Source organism: Trachypithecus francoisi, unplaced genomic scaffold (assembly GCF_009764315.1).
Source record: "Trachypithecus francoisi isolate TF-2019V2 unplaced genomic scaffold, Tfra_2.0 Lachesis_group0, whole genome shotgun sequence".
NCBI classification, from domain to species: Eukaryota; Metazoa; Chordata; class Mammalia; order Primates; family Cercopithecidae; genus Trachypithecus; species Trachypithecus francoisi.
This window is the reverse complement of record NW_022681453.1, coordinates 194008381-194030503: the sequence shown is the minus strand read 5'-3', so window position 1 is coordinate 194030503 and position 22123 is coordinate 194008381. Positions and strand designations below refer to the sequence as shown.

General features: G+C 38.9%; 1 protein-coding gene across 2 annotated transcripts in view; it reads left to right on the top strand.

Moving 5' to 3' along the window:
* The window catches only part of ACAP2 (ArfGAP with coiled-coil, ankyrin repeat and PH domains 2), a 177858-nt gene that overhangs the window by 59115 nt on the left and 96620 nt on the right, over positions 1–22123 (top strand). For both annotated transcript variants that reach the window (XM_033213108.1, XM_033213109.1), the window contains exons 2-4: positions 1221–1278; positions 11818–11937; positions 12767–12820. In XM_033213108.1, coding sequence (XP_033068999.1) covers positions 1221–1278; positions 11818–11937; positions 12767–12820 — 232 coding nt within the window. The remainder of the gene's footprint in view (positions 1–1220; positions 1279–11817; positions 11938–12766; positions 12821–22123) is intronic.

The following is a 22123-nucleotide window of genomic DNA, read 5'->3' as shown; positions in this document are numbered from 1 at the left end:
AGAGGTGTCACAGAGGTGAAGTGGGAGTTCTGGAAATAGAGTTTTTTGTTTTATTTTGAGACAGGGGCACCTAGGCTGGAGTGCACTGAAGCCTCAACCTCTCAGGCTCAAGTGATCCTCCCACGCAGCCTCCTGAGTAGCTGGGACTACAAGCATGAGCCTCCACTGTTGGCTCATCTTTTTATTTTTGGTAGAGACGGGGTCTTCCTGTGTTTCCCAGGCTGGTCTCTAACTCCTGGGCCCAAGCAGTTCTTCCCCTCAGCCTCCCAAAGTGCTGGGATTACAGGTGTGAGCCACCATGCTCGTTCCGGAAATAGTTTTTATCCTACCTCTGTCTCCTGAGAATATCTTACTCAGTGTAAATCCCCCATTACTATCCAACTTTAAAAAAATTTAGTTAAATCTTAAAATACCTCTTTGAGAATTGCTAGTTTATCAAGTAGATATATGAAAATGGCATAAATGACTTAAAGTAGATGAATTACATTTTGTTATACATACTCTTGAGTGTAAAATGTTTTCATCCCTAAAAACTTAGTTGCTACTATTTTGTTTCAGACAAATTTCCAATTTTGAAATGTTGTCTTGTAGTGTGATATGAAGTGCTAACTGGCATTATAATTGTATTCTCTTTTGTCAGTAAAGTATTTGGCTTATTTAGTTTCTGCATTTTTCATAATCTAACCTTCGCTAATTTTTCTGTATTAAAATTATATTGCTAGGAGAAGAAGAGAGACTAAAATTACTGTTAGGTGCTGATTAAAAAAATACTTTGGAAACAAAAAAGGGTGATATTTTTCTGAGCTGCCTCTAAAAGTAAAAGCTCTTCATTTTGGTTGCCAACAATGCCTTGCAGTTTGGTTGCATGTGTTTTGTTATCAAGAAATCTGATTCTTTGTACGCCTCAACTTTTAAAATTTCTCATTTATTTAAAAAGTGCATGCTAAATAGCTGTATTTAGTGTTATTAATTGGAATAATACTAATGCTTTGAGTATAAATTAGCGTAATGTGTTCTGTCATTGTCCTAAATAATCATTGTGTTATCTGTTGTATTGCATGATGATGAAGTATTTATACTAAATTCCAAGGTAATTATTACTTCATGTGAAGTGTAATTTTTAAGCATTCATATCTATCTTTTCATTTAGAGTTACTTTTCAAGAGTAAAGTATACATTTGAACAAATGAAATAACTTATTTTATATTTAATTTTTCTAGGGCAGCTTTGGAAGAAGTAGAAGGTGATGTGGCAGAATTGGAACTAAAACTTGATAAGGTAAATTTTACATGTTTAGCTTTTTAAAACATCGATTCTTGTTTACCATAAATATTAGTACCTACAATAGTAGGTACCTTTTTTATTTTTTGGAGACAGGGTCTCGCTCTTGCTCAGGCTGGAGTGCAGTGGCATGATCTCAGCTCACTGTAACCTGTCTCCTGGGTTCAAACGATTCTCCTGCCTCAGCCTCCCAAGTAGCTGGGATTACAGGCGTGCACCACCATGCCCAGCTAATTTTTTGTGTTTTTAGTAGAGACGGGGTTTCAACATGTTGGCCAGGCTGGTCTCAAACTCCTTACCTCAGGTGATCCACCCGCCTCGGCCTCCCAAAGTGCTGGGATTACAGGCACGAGCCACTGCACCCGGCCTGGTAGCTTTTTATCTCTATGAGGGTAAATGCTATTATTATCCCATATTTACACATGAGGAAAGTAAGACTGGAGACACTAAGTAGCTTGTGTAAAGTCTACTCTAAGTGCCAGAGCAGGAATTCGAATCCATGTCTGACTTCAAAGCTCACTAAACATCCTTTATGTTGTTAGAAGCTTTTTCTGGGGCCGGGCGTGGTGGCTCATGCCTGTAATCCCAGCACTTTGGGAGGCCGAGGCAGGCGGATCACCTGAGGTCATGAGTTCGAGACCAGCCTGACCAACATGGAGAAACCCTGTCTCTACTAAAAAAATACAAAATTAGCTGAGCATGGTGGTGCATGCCTGTAATCCCAGCTACTTGGGAGGCTGAGGCAGGAGAATCGCTTGAGCTGAGGAAGCGGAGGTTGCTGTGAGCTGAGATCGCGCCATTGCACTCCAGCCTGGGCAACAACAGTGAAACTACGTCTCAAAAAAAAAAAAAAAGGCCGGGCGCGGTGGCTCACGCCTGTAATCCCAGCACTTTGGGAGGCTGAGACGGGTGGATCACGAGGTCAGGAGTTGGAGACCATCCTGGCTAACACAGTGAAACCCCGTCTCTACTAAAAAATACAAAAAGCTAGCCGGTCGAGATGGCGGGCGCCTGTAGTCCCAGCTACTCGGGAGGCTGAGGCAGGAGAATGGTGTAAACCCAGGAGGCGGAGCTTGCAGTGAGCTGAGATCCGGCCACTGCACTCCAGCCCGGGCGACAGAGCGAGACTCCGTCTCAAAAAAAAAAAAAAAAAAAAAAAAAAAGGGAAGCCTTTTCTGTATTTTCTACCAAAAACATCTTTCTTTTTTGTTGCTTAATGGATTTCATATATAACCTGACCATTGTATAAATTTGGGTGTGACCATGTTCAAATATAAATACAATTTAAAATATTAATTCAATTTTTAAGCTAATGCCAGAAATGCTTAAAATATACTTAGTAATCGGTATGGTCATATTTTGTGGAAGGATAAATGTACATTGATTTCCTCCATCTATGTTATTGATGATTTTTTTGGTGTCTGTCCAAGAAACATTGTTTGCTATATAGTAGGCAGAAGTAGTAGAATGAGAAGACAGCTTCTGATCCATTTGTTTAGATGTACTTCTTCTGAAGCCACTCCTCATTAAAATGTTTCTCTTTAAATTTCTGTAGATAAATCAGATGTATATATTTGAAATACCTTTTCTGGAAATAATTTTCTAGTTTAATGATTATTATAAATGGCATTGCTGTGTAACGTAGTGCTTCTCAAACCTAAACTTTGTGTAGGTATCCCTTGGGGATCTCATCTTGTGAGAAAACAGATTCTGCTTCAGTAGTTGGAGATACCTGAGATTTTGTGTTTGTAACCGGATTCCAGGTGACGCCCATACTGTTGGCCCATGGGCCACACTTTGAGTAGCAAGGATATAAAATACATTAAGCTGAAGGTTTTCAAATGTTTTGAAACCATGAAACACACATCTTTATATCATATAAATAGTCTAGAAACTATATAAAATAGCATTAGTTCTATATGTAAACACATTACGTCAAAATTTTAGATGTTTAGAGATAAGTTATTTTTGTATATACTCTATAATTTTTAAAGCCCTGTAATATGTAGTATCTTTTTAATTTTTACAATAATCCTGTAGTGTAGGTAGGATAAGTGTTATTATTCCCATTTTATAGATGAGGACAGCAAAGTCCAAGGAAGTGACGGGGACTTGCTTCAAATCACAGAGTAGAAGAGGCATGACCAGGGTTAGAACCCTTTTTCTTTTTTTTTTTGGGACAGAATCTTGCTCTGTCACCCAGGCTGGAGTGCAGTGGCATGATCTCAGCTCATTGCAACCTCCATCTCCCAGGTTCAAGCACTTCTCCTGCCTCAGCCTCCCTAGTAGCTGGGACTATAGGCTCGTTCTGCTATGCCCGGCTAATTTTTTGTGTTTTAATAGAGACGGGATTTCACTGTGTTGCCCAGGCTGGTCTCAAACTCTTACTCAGGCAATCCGCCTGCCTTGGCCTCCCAAAGTGCTGGGGTTACAGGCATGAGCCGCCGCACGCGGCCACCTCTGTCTGTATGATCAGTTCAGTGCTCTTCTTGTGCACCCTGCACCTCAGGATCTGTGCTGGGGGAGCACACGCCACTGGGAGATGTTCTGAGGAATGCTAGCTAGCCTCCAGGCAAGTCTTTGCAAAAATTAATGTTTTAATTTTGGATAAGGATATTTGAAAATGCCTTCCTTCGTTTTCCACTTAAAAATTACATGTCTGGCTTTTTATTACTCTTTTATTTTTTTTTTTACCCTGAGGCATTACATTTATTTTCAAGTACTCTGAAACAATTTTAAACTCTTAAGGTAGAAAACAGAAAATATAATTTTGATTTTATGGAAGATTTATGAGAGAGTATGTAGAGGGGCAAGGCCTTTTAAAGAATCACAGAGTGGTATAAGAAGGATATCTTATTACTTATATATACAAAAATAATACATATATTATTACATATAATATACATGAAATAAGAGTAAAGTAATAAGGTAGAACTGCATGTAAATCATATGAAACACTGGTGGGACACCTCAGAGTTTAAAATACCGAAACAGATAGAATCCACTGACACTGTTTTTGCTGATTATTTTGCTGTTATGAGTGAATTCTTTTTTCCTTTGTATTATTCACTTGGAGTAGGGCACACTGCTAGAATCTTCAAACCAAAAGATTCAAATCTAAAACAAGTTACTGAAGTATTGACATTCAGTACTAAGAACTATCAGCCCATTCTAGAGTCTCTCTTACCCAAGGGGCTACTAAGGACACATGGAAACTTGACAGCTTAAAAATATCACCTATTTTCCCTCCCACCGAGGTTCCATAGTTACTTTTATATTTCTCTGGTTTCTGTACCTCTCCCAAATTATTATTATTATTTTTTAAATTAAAAAAATTTTTTTTGAAATGGAGTCTTGCTGTGTCACCCAGGCTGGAGTGTAGTGGTGTGATCTTGGCTCATTGCAGCCTCCACCTTCCAGGCTGAAGCAATTCTTCGGCCTTAGCCTCCTGAGTAGCTGGGATTACAGGAGCACGCTACCACGCCTGGCTAATTTTTTGGTATTTTTAGTAGAGACAGGGTTTCACCATATTGGCCAGGCTGACCTCGAACTCCTAACCTCAGGTGATCTGCCTGCCTTGGCCTCCTAAAGTGCTGGGATTACAGGCATGAGCCACCATGCCTAGCTCAAATTGTTAATCTATTAACTATTATTTTTATTTTAGAAACTATGGGGAGTTGGCATAGAGAAGAGAGGCTGAGAGGAGGAAATGGTTGTTATTGAAGGTAGTGGCATTGAAGGACTAGTGGGGGTGGTGGAGGGGTTGCTCCAAGTCTAGGTTAATGATTGCATAGCTTTGTGTGGGGCAAGTTCCACCTATAGTATCATTGTAAATCATGCCAGGGACAGGTTAACCTAGCTTGTTGGCTTTGCCTTTAATGTATGCCACCAGTAGTTCCATTCTTTCTGGTGAATAATGCTTTATGAGTGGCATTGCTCTACTGAGTTCAGTTATTGATCCATTCTTCCTGGGGTTCTGTCATTGACAGCATCATAGTGCATCATCGTTGCCATCTAGACTTAATTTCTGCATGTGTTGCACTGTCTCACTGGCAGGCTTGTTCCCCGTTGAGCAGATACTCTTTAAATCTCAGCCAAGTACTACCAAGTGTTGGCTCTTTTTCTTCTGTTGCATTATTTCGTGCATGTCCTTTGATTTAAGCTGTTATAATATTGTAATTTTGGGTGGGCAGAATAGCCTGGTATTAAGAACACAAAGCCTGGAGCTGCTGCTGGGTTTGAGTCTGGCTTTCTCATTTACTAGCAATATGGCCTTGGACAAGCTCTTCAACCTTTCTGTGCCTCAGTTTCTTCTCTCCAAAATGGGGAAAATAAGAGTGTCTATTTCATAGGGTTATTATGAAACTAAAGTGAGATAATAACATGTAAAGTACTTAGCACAGTTCTTGGCATGTGGTAAATTCTAAGTAAACAATGATGCTGTCTCTTCAACAGACTGTTAGCTCCTTGAAGACAGACTGTCTTTAGAAAGGAAAAAAACTGGCCCAGAGTGGTGGCTCACACCTGTAATCCCAGCACTTTGGGAGGCCGAGGCAGGTGAAGCACTTGAGGTCAGAAGTTCGAGACCAGCCTGACTAACATGGTGAAATCCTGACTCTACTAAAAATACAAAAATTGGCTGGGTATGGTGCCCCTGGCGTGGCATGCGTGCGTGCGTGCGCCACTGCACTCCAGCCTGGGTGACTGAGCAAGACCCCGTTTCCAAAGAAAAAGAAAAAACCCGGCCGGGCGCGGTGGCTCAAGCCGGTAATCCCAGCACTTTGGGAGGCCGAGACGGGCGGATCACAAGGTCAGGAGATGGAGACCATCCTGGCTAATATGGTGAAACCCCATCTCTACTAAAAAATACAAAAAACTAGCCGGGTGAGGTGGCGGGCGCCTGTAGTCCCAGCTACTCGGGAGGCTGAGGCAGGAGAATGGCGGGAACCCGGGAGGCGGAGCTTGCAGTGAGCTGAGATCCGGCCACTGCACTCCAGCCCGGGCCATAGAGCCAGACTCCTTCTCAAAAAAAAAAAAAAGAAAAAACCCTCATTTGTTTTGTATACTTAGTGTATGCAAAGTCCTATGTTTTACTTATATTATTTCTTACCATTATAGCAATATTGCAAAGTGGATATCCCTAATTTGCACATGAAAAAACAAGAATCGGAGAGTATGTTACTCAAAGATAGTCAGCAGATAAGTTGTTTGTATTCCTATCATCTGGCAAAGTGTCTATGACATAGTAATTGCTTAGTAAAAAGTTGTTGAATGAATTAGGGATATTAGTTTGAGAATTTAGATGGACTTGACATTTAATCTTGTTGTAGGTAAAAATCTTCCCTCTTTGTAGGTTTATATTATTCAGTTATAATCTCATTTATCAGCATCATCTAACAAGTATTTTGACAGCTGGCAAAATCTCAGTCTTCTGTCTTTCTGCCTCCTTCCCTCTTCATTGCCAAGCCCATCCTTCCTCCTGGATAGCCGCAGTGTATATGTGGTTCTGCTATATGACAATTTCCTTTTCTCTGTAACTCCTGTGATAGTGACCACTGTTCTACTTCTGATACCTATTTCATGGCTATGTTCTGTGCCTCATCACCCAGGGTTCTAATCTTTGAAATCTGGAATGCTGGTGTCCTACTTTCTGACTTGAGTCTCCAGTCCTTCCAGTTCTCAGCCTCGTTACTGCTTCTGTTCTTCAGCCCTATTTCTGGTCTTTCACTATCCACTTGGGATATTTCAGATCACTTTTTTTTTTTTTAAATTTAAGTTCTGGGATACATGTGCAGAATGTGCAGGTTTGTAACACAGGTATACATGTGCCATGGTGGTTTGCTGCACCTATCAATCCATCATCTAGGTTTTAAGTCCCGCATGCATTTGTCCTAATGCTCTCCCTCTCCTTGCTCCGCCCCCGAAAGACCCTGCTGTGTGATGTTCCCTTCCCTGTGTCCATGTGTTCTCATTGTTCAACTCCTACTTATGAGTGAGAACGTGCGGTGTTTGGTTTTCTGTTCCTGTGTTAGTTTGCTGAGAATGATGGTTTCCAGCTTCATCCATGTGTCTGCAAAGGACGTGAACTCATTCTTTTTTATGGCTGCTCAGATAGTTTTTAAATACACTTCAATGTATTCCTCTTTTTTGTAATTAAAAAAAGTTGAGATAAAATTAACCTAACATAAAATCCACTGTTTCAAAGTGTGTGATTCATGGTTTTTAGTATAGTCCCAGTGTTGTACAACCATCACCACTATCTAATTCCAAAGTATTTTTCACCCCAGAAAGAAACCCTGTATCTATTAGCATTCACTCTCTATTCTCCTCTCCCTCTCTCTTCTGGCAACAGAATCTACTTTCTGTCCCTGGCATGGTGCCTTTTCTGAACATTTCAAATAAATGGAATAATACAATATTTGGTCTTATGTGACTAGCTCCTTTCTCTCAGCATAATGTTTTTAAGATTCTTCTGTGTTATAGCATATATCAGTTCTTTGTTTTTATAGCCGGATAATGCATCATTGCATGGATGTACCTCATTTTGTTTCTCCATTCATCAGTTGATGGACATTTGAGTTGTTTCTCTTTTTTGGCTGTTGTGAATAATGCTGCTATGATCCCTTTCAGAGTACTCTTAATTTTATTACATCATTATTTCTCTTCAGAGACTTTCATATCCCTTCCGTAACACCTACTCTGCAGAATTCTCCACTATTTTAAGTCTAACCGTCTATATTATTTGTCCCATATCTGGCCTACAAAACCCTACAGGGGAAGTTACACAACTGTTTGGTGAAGCCAACTGATGGTGCTACACGTAATTCCTGGAGTTCTTGATATAAAGCAGTTTCCCCCAAACCCAGTCAGGTTCCTTTCTTGTTACTGTTAGTGGCTCTTCAAGACCTCAAGATTTGCCACATTGTTCTTCATTCTTTGCAGATGACCTTGTCTCTTCTTCTGCTTGGTGGGAAATGCCTTTATTTCTTGCTCCTAATCTAGAAGTTTAACAGGATCTGTTCTTACCATTTTAGTTTTTCTGCTTCTTTGAATGATAAAAGTATCCCTTTTTCTATGCATTTGCAAGCCCCCTACCTCCTCAGGACTTTGCTTTAGCATCTTTCTCCTTTCCCTTCTCTGCCACCTCTATCTTGAATTGATAAAGTTTATTTATTTATTTATTTATTTATTTTTAAAATAAGTTTGTTTCTTAGTAAAACAAAACAAAAGCAAGCAACAATAAGAAAACCTCCCCCTCTGACAAGGAAGCACAAATCTCTATTGAATAATTACCATGTGCCAGTAACAGTTTTTGCTAAGAATCTTTTTTTTTTTTTTTTTAAAGACAGAGATAGGGTCTCGCCATGTTGACCAGGCTGGTCTCAAATGCCTGGCCTCGAGAGATCCTCCCATCTTGGCCTCCCAAAGTGTTGGGCTTACAGGCATGAGCCACTGGCCTGTGCTAAGAATCTTTATGTGCATTATCTTACTCTTTTTTTTTTAGTAACCATATATGGTTTGGTACCATTGTTACGTATGATACAGAAGAAGAAATGGAAGTTTGTTGAGGTTAAGGTCACTCAGGCTCACTTAGATGTTTAACAGTAGGTTGAACCTAAGCAGACTTAGCTGCGAACCTTATGTTTTTTACCATATGTTTTACTATTAACCTGTCTCTCTTTGTTTTTATGGAAACTTTTAATTATTTTTTAATTTAATTTGTTGCATAATATGACCTATGTAGTACACAGTTTGAAGGTAAAAAAGTGTGTACCCAGTGAAAATCAGTCATTTTCTTATCTCTTTCCTAGAGGAATGCACTGAACTAGTTTCTCTTGTGCCCTTGCACAATTCTCTTTTTTTTTTTTGAGACAGCCTTGCTCTGTCACCGAGACTGGAGTACAGTGGCATGATCTCAGCTCACTCCACCTCCCGGGTTCAGGCAATTCTCCTGCCTCAGACTCCCGCCTAGCTGGGACTACAGGTGCACACCACCATGCCTGGCTAATTTTTGTATTTTTAATAGAGATGGGGTTTTGCCATGTTGGCCAGGCTGATATTGAACTCCTGACCTTGAGTGATCTGCCCACCTCGGCCTCCCAGAGTTCTGAGATTACAGGTGTGAACCACTGTGCCTGGCCTTTTCACAAAATTTTCTACGCATATAAAAGTGTTTGTACTCTTCAGTACAAATGACTCTCCCCATTTCAACAAAAATTTTAGCACTGTTCTACATTCTGATTTTTCTCTTAATATATCATGGATGTTATTTGTTATTATAGAGCTGTCTCATTTTAAAAAAATGGTTGAATTGTATTACCTTGAAGGGATATATCGTAATTTATTTGGCTGTCCACTGACGGACACTTAGCTTGCTACCAATATTTTACTGTGACTGCAGTGAATGACTTTACATGTGTCATATGGCTATCAGTAAAATATAGTTGTATAAGACATTTTAAAAAGTGAAATTGTGAAGTTAGAAGGTATGTATGTTTTAAATTTTGATAGCTCTTGCTAAACTGCCTTCTGTAGATATTGTACCAATTTACACTCCTACCAACAAGGGTGCGTGAGAGTGACTATTTCCCCATACCTACCCTCTTTAAAACAGCATGTTATCAAACTTTTTGATCTTTGCCGTTAGTAAAAAAAAAAAAAGTAATTTCTGTTTCTTTTATTATGAGTGAGAATGAATATCTTTTCATGCATTTAAGACACATGTATTTCTTTTTTTGGGGGGGATAATTATCTCTGCATGTATGTCACCCATTTTTTCTAGTGAATAGTTGGATTTTCAAAATAATTTATATACCCTTTCTTAGGGAAATTTGTCCTTTGTGATTTATCTTAATATTGTTTTCCTATATTGTTTCTTTTGACTGTGTCTGTTTTTTCCTTATAGGAATGTCTTATATAATTGGATCGATCAGGTTTTTTTTTTTTTTTTGCATAGTATTTGAGCTTTGCATCCTTCTCAGACTTCCCACTTTGAGATTATTGAAAAAAAAGGAAAACCTGTTTCCTCTTTGATTTCTGATTTTGTTTTTATGTTTAAATCTTTATCTGTAATTAACTTGGGAGTCTGTAATACAATTTAATTTCTTATTTTATCATCTTCAGTTGACTATCCAGTGTCCCTAATATCATTTATCAGATAACTTTTCCCCCACTGGCTGGAATATTACTTTAATCAAATATGGCATATTTGTATCTGTTTTTTTTTGACTGTGTATTCTCTTACATTATCAGTTTGTCTATTTGCATTTACTACCAGACTTTTATTCACTTTCCTTTTATAATATATTTTAATATCATATAGTACTAATGTTCTTACCTTATTACTCTTCTTCAAATATTTTTTTTTTGCTCTTCTTGCATAGCGGTTACTCCATATGAACTTTAGAATTTTTCTGGCAAGATATTTTATTTTATATTATAAATAGCAAACGATTTAAAAGACATCGGTGCCAGCAGTTCTCACAGTGGGTTTTGTCGAACGTTGGTCATATAATAATGCTTCCTCTCACACGAATTCTTTTTGGGAAATGCTACATATTATATACCTCCCCTCTTGGATGCACACTGATAAATCAAAAGCCCATAAGAGTATAGCAATATCTTCTGTGCCTTTTCTAGGAATCTTGCCCTGGTCCCCACAGCCCTGGTTAGATGGTCTTCCTTTTTTCTTTCATGCATAGTTTTGTCATAGTAGTTGTGTTTGTGCTCTATAGAATTGATCTACTTGTTAGAATTATAGAATTAGAGTTTTTGAGAGCAGAGATTATGCTTTCAATTTCTATTCCCGTAGGTCTTAGGGCAGCAGTTTTAATTTATACTCTTGAGATCCTTCAGGAGTTTTCTAAAGTTTTTCTTGGCTCTTTATCCTCTTCTTGGTGACCCCCCTTTCCATCCCCTCAGTACTTTTCTCTCCTTTGTCTAGAACAGTTTCACTTTCATCTGTTTTTTAATATTTGACATTTACCCAAGATTTTGGTTAAAAAAACAGTTCTGTGCCTGAAAGGAGAGAAAGAAGGAAGGAAGGAATGGAAGAACAGGGAGATGGAGGGATAAAGGGAATGAAAAGAAGGAAGGGAGAGAGAAAGAGAAAGATGAAAGAAAGAGAAGAGCCCAGTGCGAAGGCGTAGACAATGCCTGGAACAATGAGTATTGGAGACAATTTTTTTTGAGTACATGGTTAATCAGTCGCTTTAGACATCTGCTTTGATAGCCTAACATTGAAATGATCAGTAAGCTATCATGCTAGTTTACTTACCTTTCCTCCAACATACTTTTGTTATTGTTATCACACAATCTCTGGATCCTAAAAGGTCAGCTTCTTTGGTACAGCTCTGCTATGGATTTACTTTATAAGCCAAAGGAAAAAAGAATACTTTTCAATTAGTCTGTTTTGAGTTTACTGATGAAACAAATTGAACTTAACTAGGTCACCTCATATAGTTACTGCCAGCACTTGTTCAGCTAAGTAATTTGTAAAATTATCTTCAACCTGATGAATATTTTTTTCTTTTTCAGCTTGTGAAGCTTTGTATTGCAATGATTGATACTGGAAAAGCCTTTTGTGTTGCAAATAAACAGTTCATGAATGGGATTCGAGACCTGGCTCAGTATTCTAGTAACGATGCTGTAGTTGAGGTTAGTATTACTGAAATTACAGTTAAAAATAAAAAAAAAAAGCAATAAGACATTAAAGAATTGTGCATTCATCTACCTTATTTATAGTTATGGTGATACTTAGAAGTAGAAAAGTGATCACGCCTTGGTGCTGTCTTGTATAATTCTGTTTTCCAAGATAGAAGTTGATGGTTTATTTGCATTGCGCATTATCTAGCATGGCTCTTCTCACCTAGTTTCTTATTATTTTGTTTAATTTACTAAGTTTACTTGCTGCTAGGTGAGCTGAAGCACCTGTCAGAGGGCCTGAGCAGGAAGATCAAGATCGTGCCTACTAGTAGCTGCTTATAGGGGCACGCAGAGGCATTAACCTGAGTGTAGTGTCTAACTCTATGTATGGGGGGCTGTATAGATACTGGTTAGCCAGCTTATGCTGGGTTACCTTAGATCCCTTGGTATACTGTATGGTGTTATATTTCTTTCATGAGAAATAATAACTGGTGAAGAAATGATTGTAGTTTGATGATTATTTGATCCTAGATGCCTACGTGGGTCATCTTGATACACTCAAAACAGTTTTACCTTAGGTTTATATTTGCCATTTCTATTGGTAGTGTAATACCATTGAAGGGGCAGTACTAATTCTTTCACATTTTTAGGGTTTTATTTGTTACCACATGTAGATTTGACCTCTGCAGAGTGTGCCTATGAGGTAGTGAGATTGTCCCTGGAAATAAATGTTACCGTTTACAGTGTAACTTGATCTGTCAGAAATACTGAGGTCACATTTTTGTGACCTATTTAAATGGCTCTTAAATGATTTGGTTTTCTTTTGATTTCTTTCTCATAGACAAGTTTGACCAAGTTTTCCGACAGTCTTCAAGAAATGATCAATTTTCACACAGTAAGTGTCAGTAAGTAGGAGTTAACTATGACCGTATTAACATTTTAGTATTTTTCTTGAGTTGCAATATTTTATGAAATGACTAAAAGTGAATCACATGGCTTTGATTCGTCATCAGCTTTTTAGTTGGGTGAATCTAAAATGTACACTGTGTGTGTATTTGTGTTTGAGTGTGTGTGCGCGCATGTGCGTGTGAAAGAAGAGAATAAGTATTATTTTCCATTCTAATATAGTGAACTTAATATCATTGAAGGACATACCCCCAAAAGTTAAATTTTTTTCCCTTTAAGTTGTGGTTTTAAAAATTTTTAAGCATGTATTTAAGAATAAAGAAGCAAAAGTCATTTTAAATGTAGCTATTTCTTTTTAGATACTTACCAATATATCCCCTTTATCTAAACAATTACCAATATTAAAGAGTGCTATATTCTTTGAGCTATTTATGTGTGCATTTAAGATTTGTGGGCATTTGTCCTTCAAGAATGAGGGATATATATTACTTTGGGAATGTACAAAATTCCTTTACAAAGTTTATGAAAGTTTACTGCAAAAATCACAGCTTATAAGCTGTATGTTTCTTATATTTTTAAAAAAGCTTAACTGATATGGCTGTTGTATAATTATTTAATCAGTGCTTTAAAATTTATTGGCCGCTGTCTGTACTAAGAATATCAATACTTATAATCTTCATAAAATCTGCTTGTTTTTGGTTCTTAATTTGATTTTCTTAATTTTTTTGTTGGTTAGCATATTTAGGATGAAGTAATATGACAATGTTTATTTTAATTACAGTTCAAATTTTAGCTATACCCATATTGACATGTACAAGTATCTGCTTGAGTGACTGTTTTCAGTTCTTTTGGGCATGTACCTAGGTGTAGAATTACTGGGTCATATGGTAATTCTATGTTTAACTTTTTGAGAAACTGCCAAACTGTTTTCTACAGAGACTGTACCATTTTGCATTTCCACCAGTAGTGTGTGAGTGTTCCACGTTCTCTGCATTGTTATCATCACTTGTTATTTTCAATGTTTTTAAAAAAAATTATAACCATCCTAGTAGGTGTGAAGTGGTATCTCATTGTAGTTTTGATTTGCATTTCCCTCATGCAGTTGAGTATCTTTTATGTGCTTACTGGTTTCTTGTGTATCTTCTGTCATTGTTAGCATTGTTGTTTATTGAAGTCCTTTATTTATTTAGAGATAGGGTCTCACTCCGTCACCCAGACTGGAGTACAGTGGCACAGTCATACCTCACTACAGCCTGGAACTCCTAGGCTTAAGTGATCCTCCTGCTGTAGCCTCCCAGTTAGCTAGGACTACAGATGTGTGCCACCATGCCAGGCTAATTTTTTTTTTTTTGGTAGAGATGAGGTCTTGTTCTTTTGCCCAGGCTAGTCCTCAACTCCTGGGCTCAAGCCATCCTCCCGCCTCAGCCTCCAAAGCACTGGGATTACAGGTGTGAGCCACTGCACCCAGTCCCTTTGTCAGTTATTTAATTGGGCTTTGTTGTTGTTGTTGTTGTTGTTGACTTATACTTGTTTTATATAGTTTGGATATTAAGCCCTTATCAGTATATGTTATACACATATTTCCTCTCATTTTGTAGGTTTTCTTTTTTACTTTCATGAAAATATCCTTTGACACACAAAAGTTTTTAGTTTTGATGAAGTCTGAAGTTCAGTTTCTCTATTTTGTCTTTTGTTGTGTGTGTTTTTGGTGTTATGTGTAAGGGAATTCATTGCCAAATTCAAGGTCATAAAGATTTACCCTTACGTTTTCTTCTAAGAGTTTTATGGTTTTAGCTCTAGTATTTGACACTAATTTGACCACATAGTCGTTTTCTTTTTGCCTTCTGTTGAATTTAGATGGCAGTGTTTGGTATATTTGACTTCTCTTTAAACCAAATGTAATTTAGTAAGAAAGTTTTTTTTTTCTTTTTGATATAAGTGAGTGACTTTAAATTGACATAATAGACTAAATGTTTTCTCTATAATTTATTATCCTTTGAAATATTCCTCTCCTTAAAGCAGTAAATCTTATGCTATTTCTTTATATAATAATACCTTGCTCTTTGTTACGGTTTTATATGTGAAAAGTTATGATTAAGATAAACTTTTGGCAAATAACTTTTTTTTTTTTTGAGACAGAGTCTGGCTGTGTCTCCCAGGCGATCTCGGCTCAACGCAGCCTCCGCCTCCCGGGTTCAGGTGATTCTCGTGCTTCAGCCTCCCAAGTTGCTGGGAGCATGCACCACTGTGCCTGGCTAATTTTTGTACTTTTAGTAGAGATGGGGTTTTGGCATGTTGGCCAGGCTAGTCTCAAACTCCTGGCCTAAAGTGATCCACCCGCCTTGGCCTTCCAAAGTACTGGGATTACAGGTGTGAGCCACTGACCTGGCCTTGAGGCAAGGTGTATATGTATTGTTTCCTTTGGAGGAATAGAGATTGGTCTTTGTTTTGTTTTGTTTTGTTTGTTTTGTTTTGAGACGGAGTCTCGCTCTGTTGACAGGCTGGAGTGCAGCGGCGCAGTCTCGGCTCACTGCAACCTCTGCCTCCTGGGTTCAAGGGATTCTTCTGCCTCAGCCTCTGGAGTAGCTGGGACTACAGGCGCCCGCCACCATGCCCAGCTAATTTTTTGTATTTTTAGTAGAGTTGGGGTTTCAACATGTTGGCCAGGATGGTCTCGATCTCTTGACCTTGTGATACGCCTGCCTTGGCCTCCCAAAGTGCTGGGATTACAGGCGTCAGCCATTGCACCCAGCCGAGATTGGTCTTTTTAATACCAGTGCTCTTAATCTTAATGTGCACCTACACTCCTGAAACCTATGCAGATTCCACTTTTCTCACTTTTCTCACTTTTCTTTCTCTCTTCTTCCTTCCTCCCTTCCTCCGCCTCCCTTCCTCGCTTCCTTCCTCCCTCTTTTTTTTTTTTTTTTTTTGCTATTCCTTATACTTGAGAAACCTCATACTCTCTGTTGACTATAAAACTCGTTGCTTTAAAAAGATAATTTGTATACTAAGAAAAAATCACTCTTTATCCGTCTGCCTGGAGGTCTAGAGGCTGCATGTTGGTCAGCTTGTTTGTGTTTACATACATGTTTCTATACAAGATGAACTTTTTGTCTGACACTATACCCAGAAGTCCACTGTGTATTTTATTCTCTTATTCTTTTTGACAGCATCTCAGAAATTTTCCTTTTCATAGATATAAACATGAAATTGTGAGTCCTTGGTTTACTTTCTTTTAATTTTCTTCTTTTTGTAGTTAATATACCATCTATTCTATCTGGCCTTTTTGTTTTTTTGTAACCAATACTTTAAATTTTTTTCAGTAGGAATGACTTGTGTCACTTGAACTAGAATTCCTGTATTTGTGGCAAAAGTTCTTTCCTCATCATAGCCCTGTTATACTTCACTTTAGTTAGACTATGGCCAGGGATAGCACTTAACCTTGTTCACTGTTATACTCCCGGTAGTTACATATTCTCATTTTAGGGAAGTCATTTAATTTTTCTGAGATTCACATTCCTCCTCTGTAGGCTGAGCGTGGTGGCTCATACCTGTAATCCCAGCACTTTGGGAGGCTGAGGTGGTTTGATTGCTTGAGCCCCATTAGAGACCAACCTGGGCAACATGGTGAAACTTGGTGTCTACAAGAAATAGAAAAATTAGCTGGGTGTGGTGGCTCACGTCTGTAGTCCCAGCTACTCAGGAGCGTGAGGTGTGAGGATCACTTGAGCCTGGGAAGTTGGGGTCACAGTGAGCTATGATCGTACCACTGTACTGCAGCCTGAGACACAGTGAGACCATGTCTCAAAAAAAAAAAAAAAAAAAATAAGATTTACATTCTTGCTCTATAAAATGAAGGGGATTTACTAGATGACTTTTCATTATTAAAAATTTATTATAAGATTTAAATTTGTTCCCAGAGCCATTTGTTAGAATGCAGGAAAAGCCTAGTTATATAAAATGCTTTTTTTTTTGTAGCATTCTCTGGAATTCTAATTGCATAGCATTCCAGTATAAAGGATGATTAAGGAAAACTGCTTTCTGAAACATAATAAATAGTGTGACCTGCATTAGATTCTCTAGCAGAGCTCATAACAATTGGGCTTTGGTATATCGGTTTGTGTAAGGATAAAGGTCTGGATATTTCAGAGGTGTCATTTACGAACTTTGTGGGCTTAAATAAACGTTTGAAAATAATAAAACCATTTGTGTTATTAGCCAAATAAAGATTAAACATATGTTGGAGTCAGATTATCCAGTCATTTAATACAATAAATCATTTAGATTATCATGTAATTTATTTATCTGTAAAAATGGATAGAACTCTTCTTATTCTTTTTAGAATGAGAATATCCTGGGTTTCTCTTTAACTCATATGTGTTTGTTGTTGTTGTTGTTTTTGTGAAATGGAGTCTCGCTCTCTCTCCCAGGCTGGAGTGCAGTGGCACAATCTTGGCTCACTGCAACCTCCACCTTCCAGGTTCAAGTGATTCTCTTTCCTCAGGAGTATTATGTTTAAAATTCTTTTGTTTTATCACTATATATATATATATATCTTTCTTGAGACGGAGTCTTGCTCTGTTGCCCAGGCTGGAGTACGTGATCTTGGCTCACTGCAACCTCCGCCTCCCAGGTTCAAGCGATTCTTATGCATCAGCCTCCCAAGTAGCTGGGATTACAGGTGCCCACCACCACACTCGGCTAGCGTTTATATTTTCAGTAGAGATGGGGTTTCACCATGTTGGCCAGGCTGGTCTCGAACTTCTGACCTCAAGTGATCGGCCCACCTTGGCCTCCCCAAGTGCTAGGATTACAGGTGTGAGCCACTGCGCTTGGCCTTAACGCATATGTTTTTATAAGACGTGAACACACATGACTTTTTCAGAGCGGGTCATGTATGCTCCATTCTACTAGATATTAGAATTTGTTTGAAGAGTGGCTTATTTTCCTAGAATTTAAGAGATTTTAGTGATTCCATTGATGACACTTTTGGATTCTAACTTGCTGTTGGTATAAGGAACTTGGAATATTTATTTGATTATTAACTTTGCTGAATGCAGCTTTAAAGTTGATTTGGTACATAAATTCTATGAACACGTATGACTCTTTTTTTTTTGAGGCAGAGTCTTGCTCTGTCGCCCGGACTGGAGTGCAGTGGCCGGATCTCAGCTCACTGCAAGCTCCGCCTCCTGGGTTTACGCCATTCTCCTGCTTCAGCCTCCCGAGGAGCTGGGACTACAGGCGCCCGCCACCTCGCCCGGCTAGTTTTTGTATTTTTTTTAGTAGAGACGGGGTTTCACCGTGTTAGCCAGGATGGTCTCGATCTCCTGACCTCGTGATCCGCCCGTCTCGGCCTCCCAAAGTGCTGGGATTACAGGCTTGAGCCACCGCGCCCGGCCGTATGACTCTTTTTGCTATCTGTCTGTCTGTCTGTCAGTCATTTTTGAGACGGCGTCTTGCTCTTTTGCCCAGGCAGTTAGTGTGATCATAGCTCACTGCAGCCTCGAATTCCTGGGCTTAAGTGATTCTCCTGCCTCAGCCTTCTGAGTAGCTGGGACCACAGGCATTCACCACCATTCTCAGCTAATTTTTTAATTTTTTTGTAGAGATGGGATCTTGCTATATTGTCCAGGCTGGTCTCAAACTCCTGGGCTGAAGTGATCGTCCTGCCTTGGCTTCCCAAAGTGCTGGAATTACAGGTGTGAGTCATTGTGCCTGGCCAGTGTTTTTTTTTTTTTGTACATTTGGTTTTTCAACTTAGAGCTGTACACTTAACAAATGGTTTTAGACAGTGAGAACAGGGTAGTTTCCCAACTCCTCTCATCTCATGGCACAGATTGAAAATGATAGTCATGTTTGTATGGAACACTAGAGAAAACTTCATGGGAAGATAAGGGCACCTATCTGTGTGAAAAAATTTTAAGTTTCTTTTTAATGAAGTTATATTTTTAGAAAACACAGTGTTAGGGAAGATATTGTGTATTGAATGTGTATAACACTTCCAGATGTTTTATTTTTATTTATTTATTTTTTATTTTTTGAGACAGAGTCTTACTCTGTCACCCAGGCTGGAATGCAGTGGTGCAATCTTAGCTCTCTGCAACCTCTGCCTCCCGGGTTCAAGCGATTCTCCTGCATCAGCTTTCCAAGTAGCTGGAATTACAGGTACCTGCTTCCAGGCCCAGCTAATTGTTGTAGTTTTAGTAGAGAAGGGGTTTTACCATGTTGGCCAAGCTGGTCTCTAACTCCTGACCTCAAGGTGATCTGCCCACCTTGGCCTCCCAAAGTGCTGGGATTACACGAGTGAGTCACTATGCCTGGTCCAGATGTTTTAAAAAATAGAGTTGAGCTTGCTTCAATAAACATAACTTTTTAAAAAAGGTCTTTTACGGGAGGCTGAGACGGGAGAATGACCTGAGCCTGGGAGGTGGAGCTTGTAGTGAGCTGAGATGGCGCCACTGCACTCCAGCCTGGGTGACAGAGCAAGACTCCATCTCAAAAAAAAAAAAAAAAGAGGTTTTCTGCATGAAATAGTTTCAAGCAATTCCTGGTCAAGATTTAAAATTGATGATCCTATCAAATTCTTGGTCATTGTTAATGATGAGAAACTGCCTATATAGGCATCTTAGCAAAAGGCAGAGGAATATTTGTTGCCCTTTTCCTCTGACTCTCAGGAGCTCCTCTCTCACATGTAATTAGAACTTAAATAATTGTATCTTCTTAAGTTGTATTTCAAAGAGGCAATCATTCATAAAATGGAGGTGCTCTTCTTTTTCTCTAATTGACAGAAGTAATGCTTATATTTTCTGGGATATGGATTTTTTGTTTTTTAGGTGGAGTCTCGCTCAGCCCCCAGGCTGGAGTGCAGTGGCGTGATCTCGGCTCACTGCAACCTCCGCTCCCGGGTTCAAGTGATTCTTGTGCCTCGGCCTCCCTAGTAGGTGAGACTACAGGCGCTTGCCACCATGCCTGGCTAATTTTATTTTTTATTTTTTATTTTTAGTAGAGATGGGGTGTCACCAAGTTGGCCAGGCTGGTCTCGAACTCCTGACCTCAAGTGATCCACCCATCACTACCTCCCAAAGTGCTGGGATTACAGTGTGTGACCTGGATGGATTTTGAATAAAATAATGAAGCCTTTCTGCAGGTTTACACAGAAGTTGCTCTACTTCTTCCCCCTTCTACCTACTTTTAATGATTCTCTTTTTGAATTCAGACGATAGCACTAACTCACTTAGTGACTCATTTTCAGCTTCATGTTTCCACACTCTGAATCCATCAAGTTTGTCAGTATACGTTTTTTTTGTTTTGTTTTGCTTTGTTGGTTTTTTTTTTTTTTAGACAGAGTCTTGCTCTGTCACCCAGGCTGGAGCGCAGCGACAGGATGTCAAGTTTACTGCAACCTTCACCTCCCGTGTTCAAGTTACTCTCTTGCCTCAGCCTCCCCAGTAGCTAGGATTACAGGTGCCCATCACCACTCCTGGCTAACCTCAGGAGATCCGCCTGCCTCAGCCTCCCGAAGTGTTGGGATTACAGCATGAGCCACTGCACCCAGCCTTAGATAAAAGCCATTTTAACTGACATGAAATAATCTCATTGTAGTTTTGATTGGCATTTTGCTGATGATCATTGATGTTGGGCACCTTTTCATATACTTGTTTGCCATTTGTATGTCTTTTTTGAGAAATGTCTGTTCAGATCTTTTGCCCATTTTTAATTAGATTCTTCGAGTTTTTCCTAGTTTTTTGAGCACTTTATGATATTCTTGTTATAAATTCCTTGCTAGAGGGATAGATTGCAAATATTTTCTCTTGTTTTGTGGATTGTCTCTTCACTTTGTTGACTGTTTCCTTTGCTGTGTAGAAGGTTTTTAACTTGATGCGATTCCATTTGTCCATTTTGCCTTGGTTGCCTGTGCTTTTGTAGGGTATTAAGAAATTTTTACCCAGTCCAATGTCCTGGAGAATTCCCCCTGTGTTTTCTTTTAGCAGTTTCATAATTTGAGGTCTTAAAGTCTTTAATCCACTTTGATTTGATATTCATATATGGCAAGAGATAGGACTCTAGTTTTGTTCTTCTGCATTGGAGTTGTCTAAGCTTTATTTACTGAACAGACTGCCCTTCCCTGTTGTATTATGTTCTTGGCACCTTTGTCGAAAATGAGTTCACTTTAGATGTATGGATTTGTTTCTGAGTTCTCTCTTCTCTTCCTTTGGTCCATGTGTCTGTTTCTATCCCAGTGCCATGCTGCTTTGGTTACTATTGCTCTGTAGTATAATTTGAGGTAATGTGATTTCTTCAGTTTTGTTTTTTTTGCTTAGGATAGTTTTGGCTATTCTGTGTGTGTGTGTGTGTGTGTGTGTGTGTGGTTTCATATAAATTTTAGGATTTTTTTTTCTATTTCTGTGAAGAATGTCATTGGTATTTTTTCTTTTTCTTTTCTTTTCTTTTCTTTTTTATTTTTGAGATGGGGTTTCACTCTTGTTGCCCAGGCTGGAGTGCAGTGGCACTTTCTCGGCTCACTGCAACCTCTGCCTCCTGGGTTCAAGCGATTCTCCTGCCTCAGCCTCCCGAGCAGCTGGGACTATAGTCATGCGCTACCACACCCAGCTAATTTTGTATTTTTAGTAGAGATGGAGTTTCTCCATGTTGGTCAGGCTGATCTCAAACTCCTGACCTCAGATGATCCACCCGCCTCGGCCTCTCAAAGTGGTGGGATTACAGATGTGAGCCACCGTGCTCATCTGTCATTGGTATTTTGATTGGGATTGCATTGAGTCTGTAGATTCCTTTGCGAAGTATGGACATTTTAACAATATTAGTTCTTCCAGTTCATGAACATAGACTGTCTTTCCATTTCTTTGTGTCTTCAGCTTTTTGCATCAATGTTTTATAGTTTTAATTGTGGACATCTTTCACTTCTTTGGTTAATTGCTAAGTATTTAATTTTATTTGTAGCAATTGTAAATGGGATTACTTCCTTGATTTCTTTTTCGGGTTCTTCACTGTTGGCCCATGGAAATCCTACTGATTTTTGTATGTTGATTTTGTATCCTGCAGCTTTACTGAATTTATCAGTTGTAATAGTTTTTTTGGTGGAGTCTTTAGTCCAAATATAAGGTCATATCATCTGCAAACAGGATAATTTGACTTTATTCTTGCCAACGTGGATGTTTTATATTTTCTTCTCTTATTGCTCTAGCTTAGGACTTCTATAATATGTTGATTAACAGTGATGATCGTGGGCATCCTTGTCTTCTTCCAGATCTTAGAGAAAAGGCTTTCAGTTTTT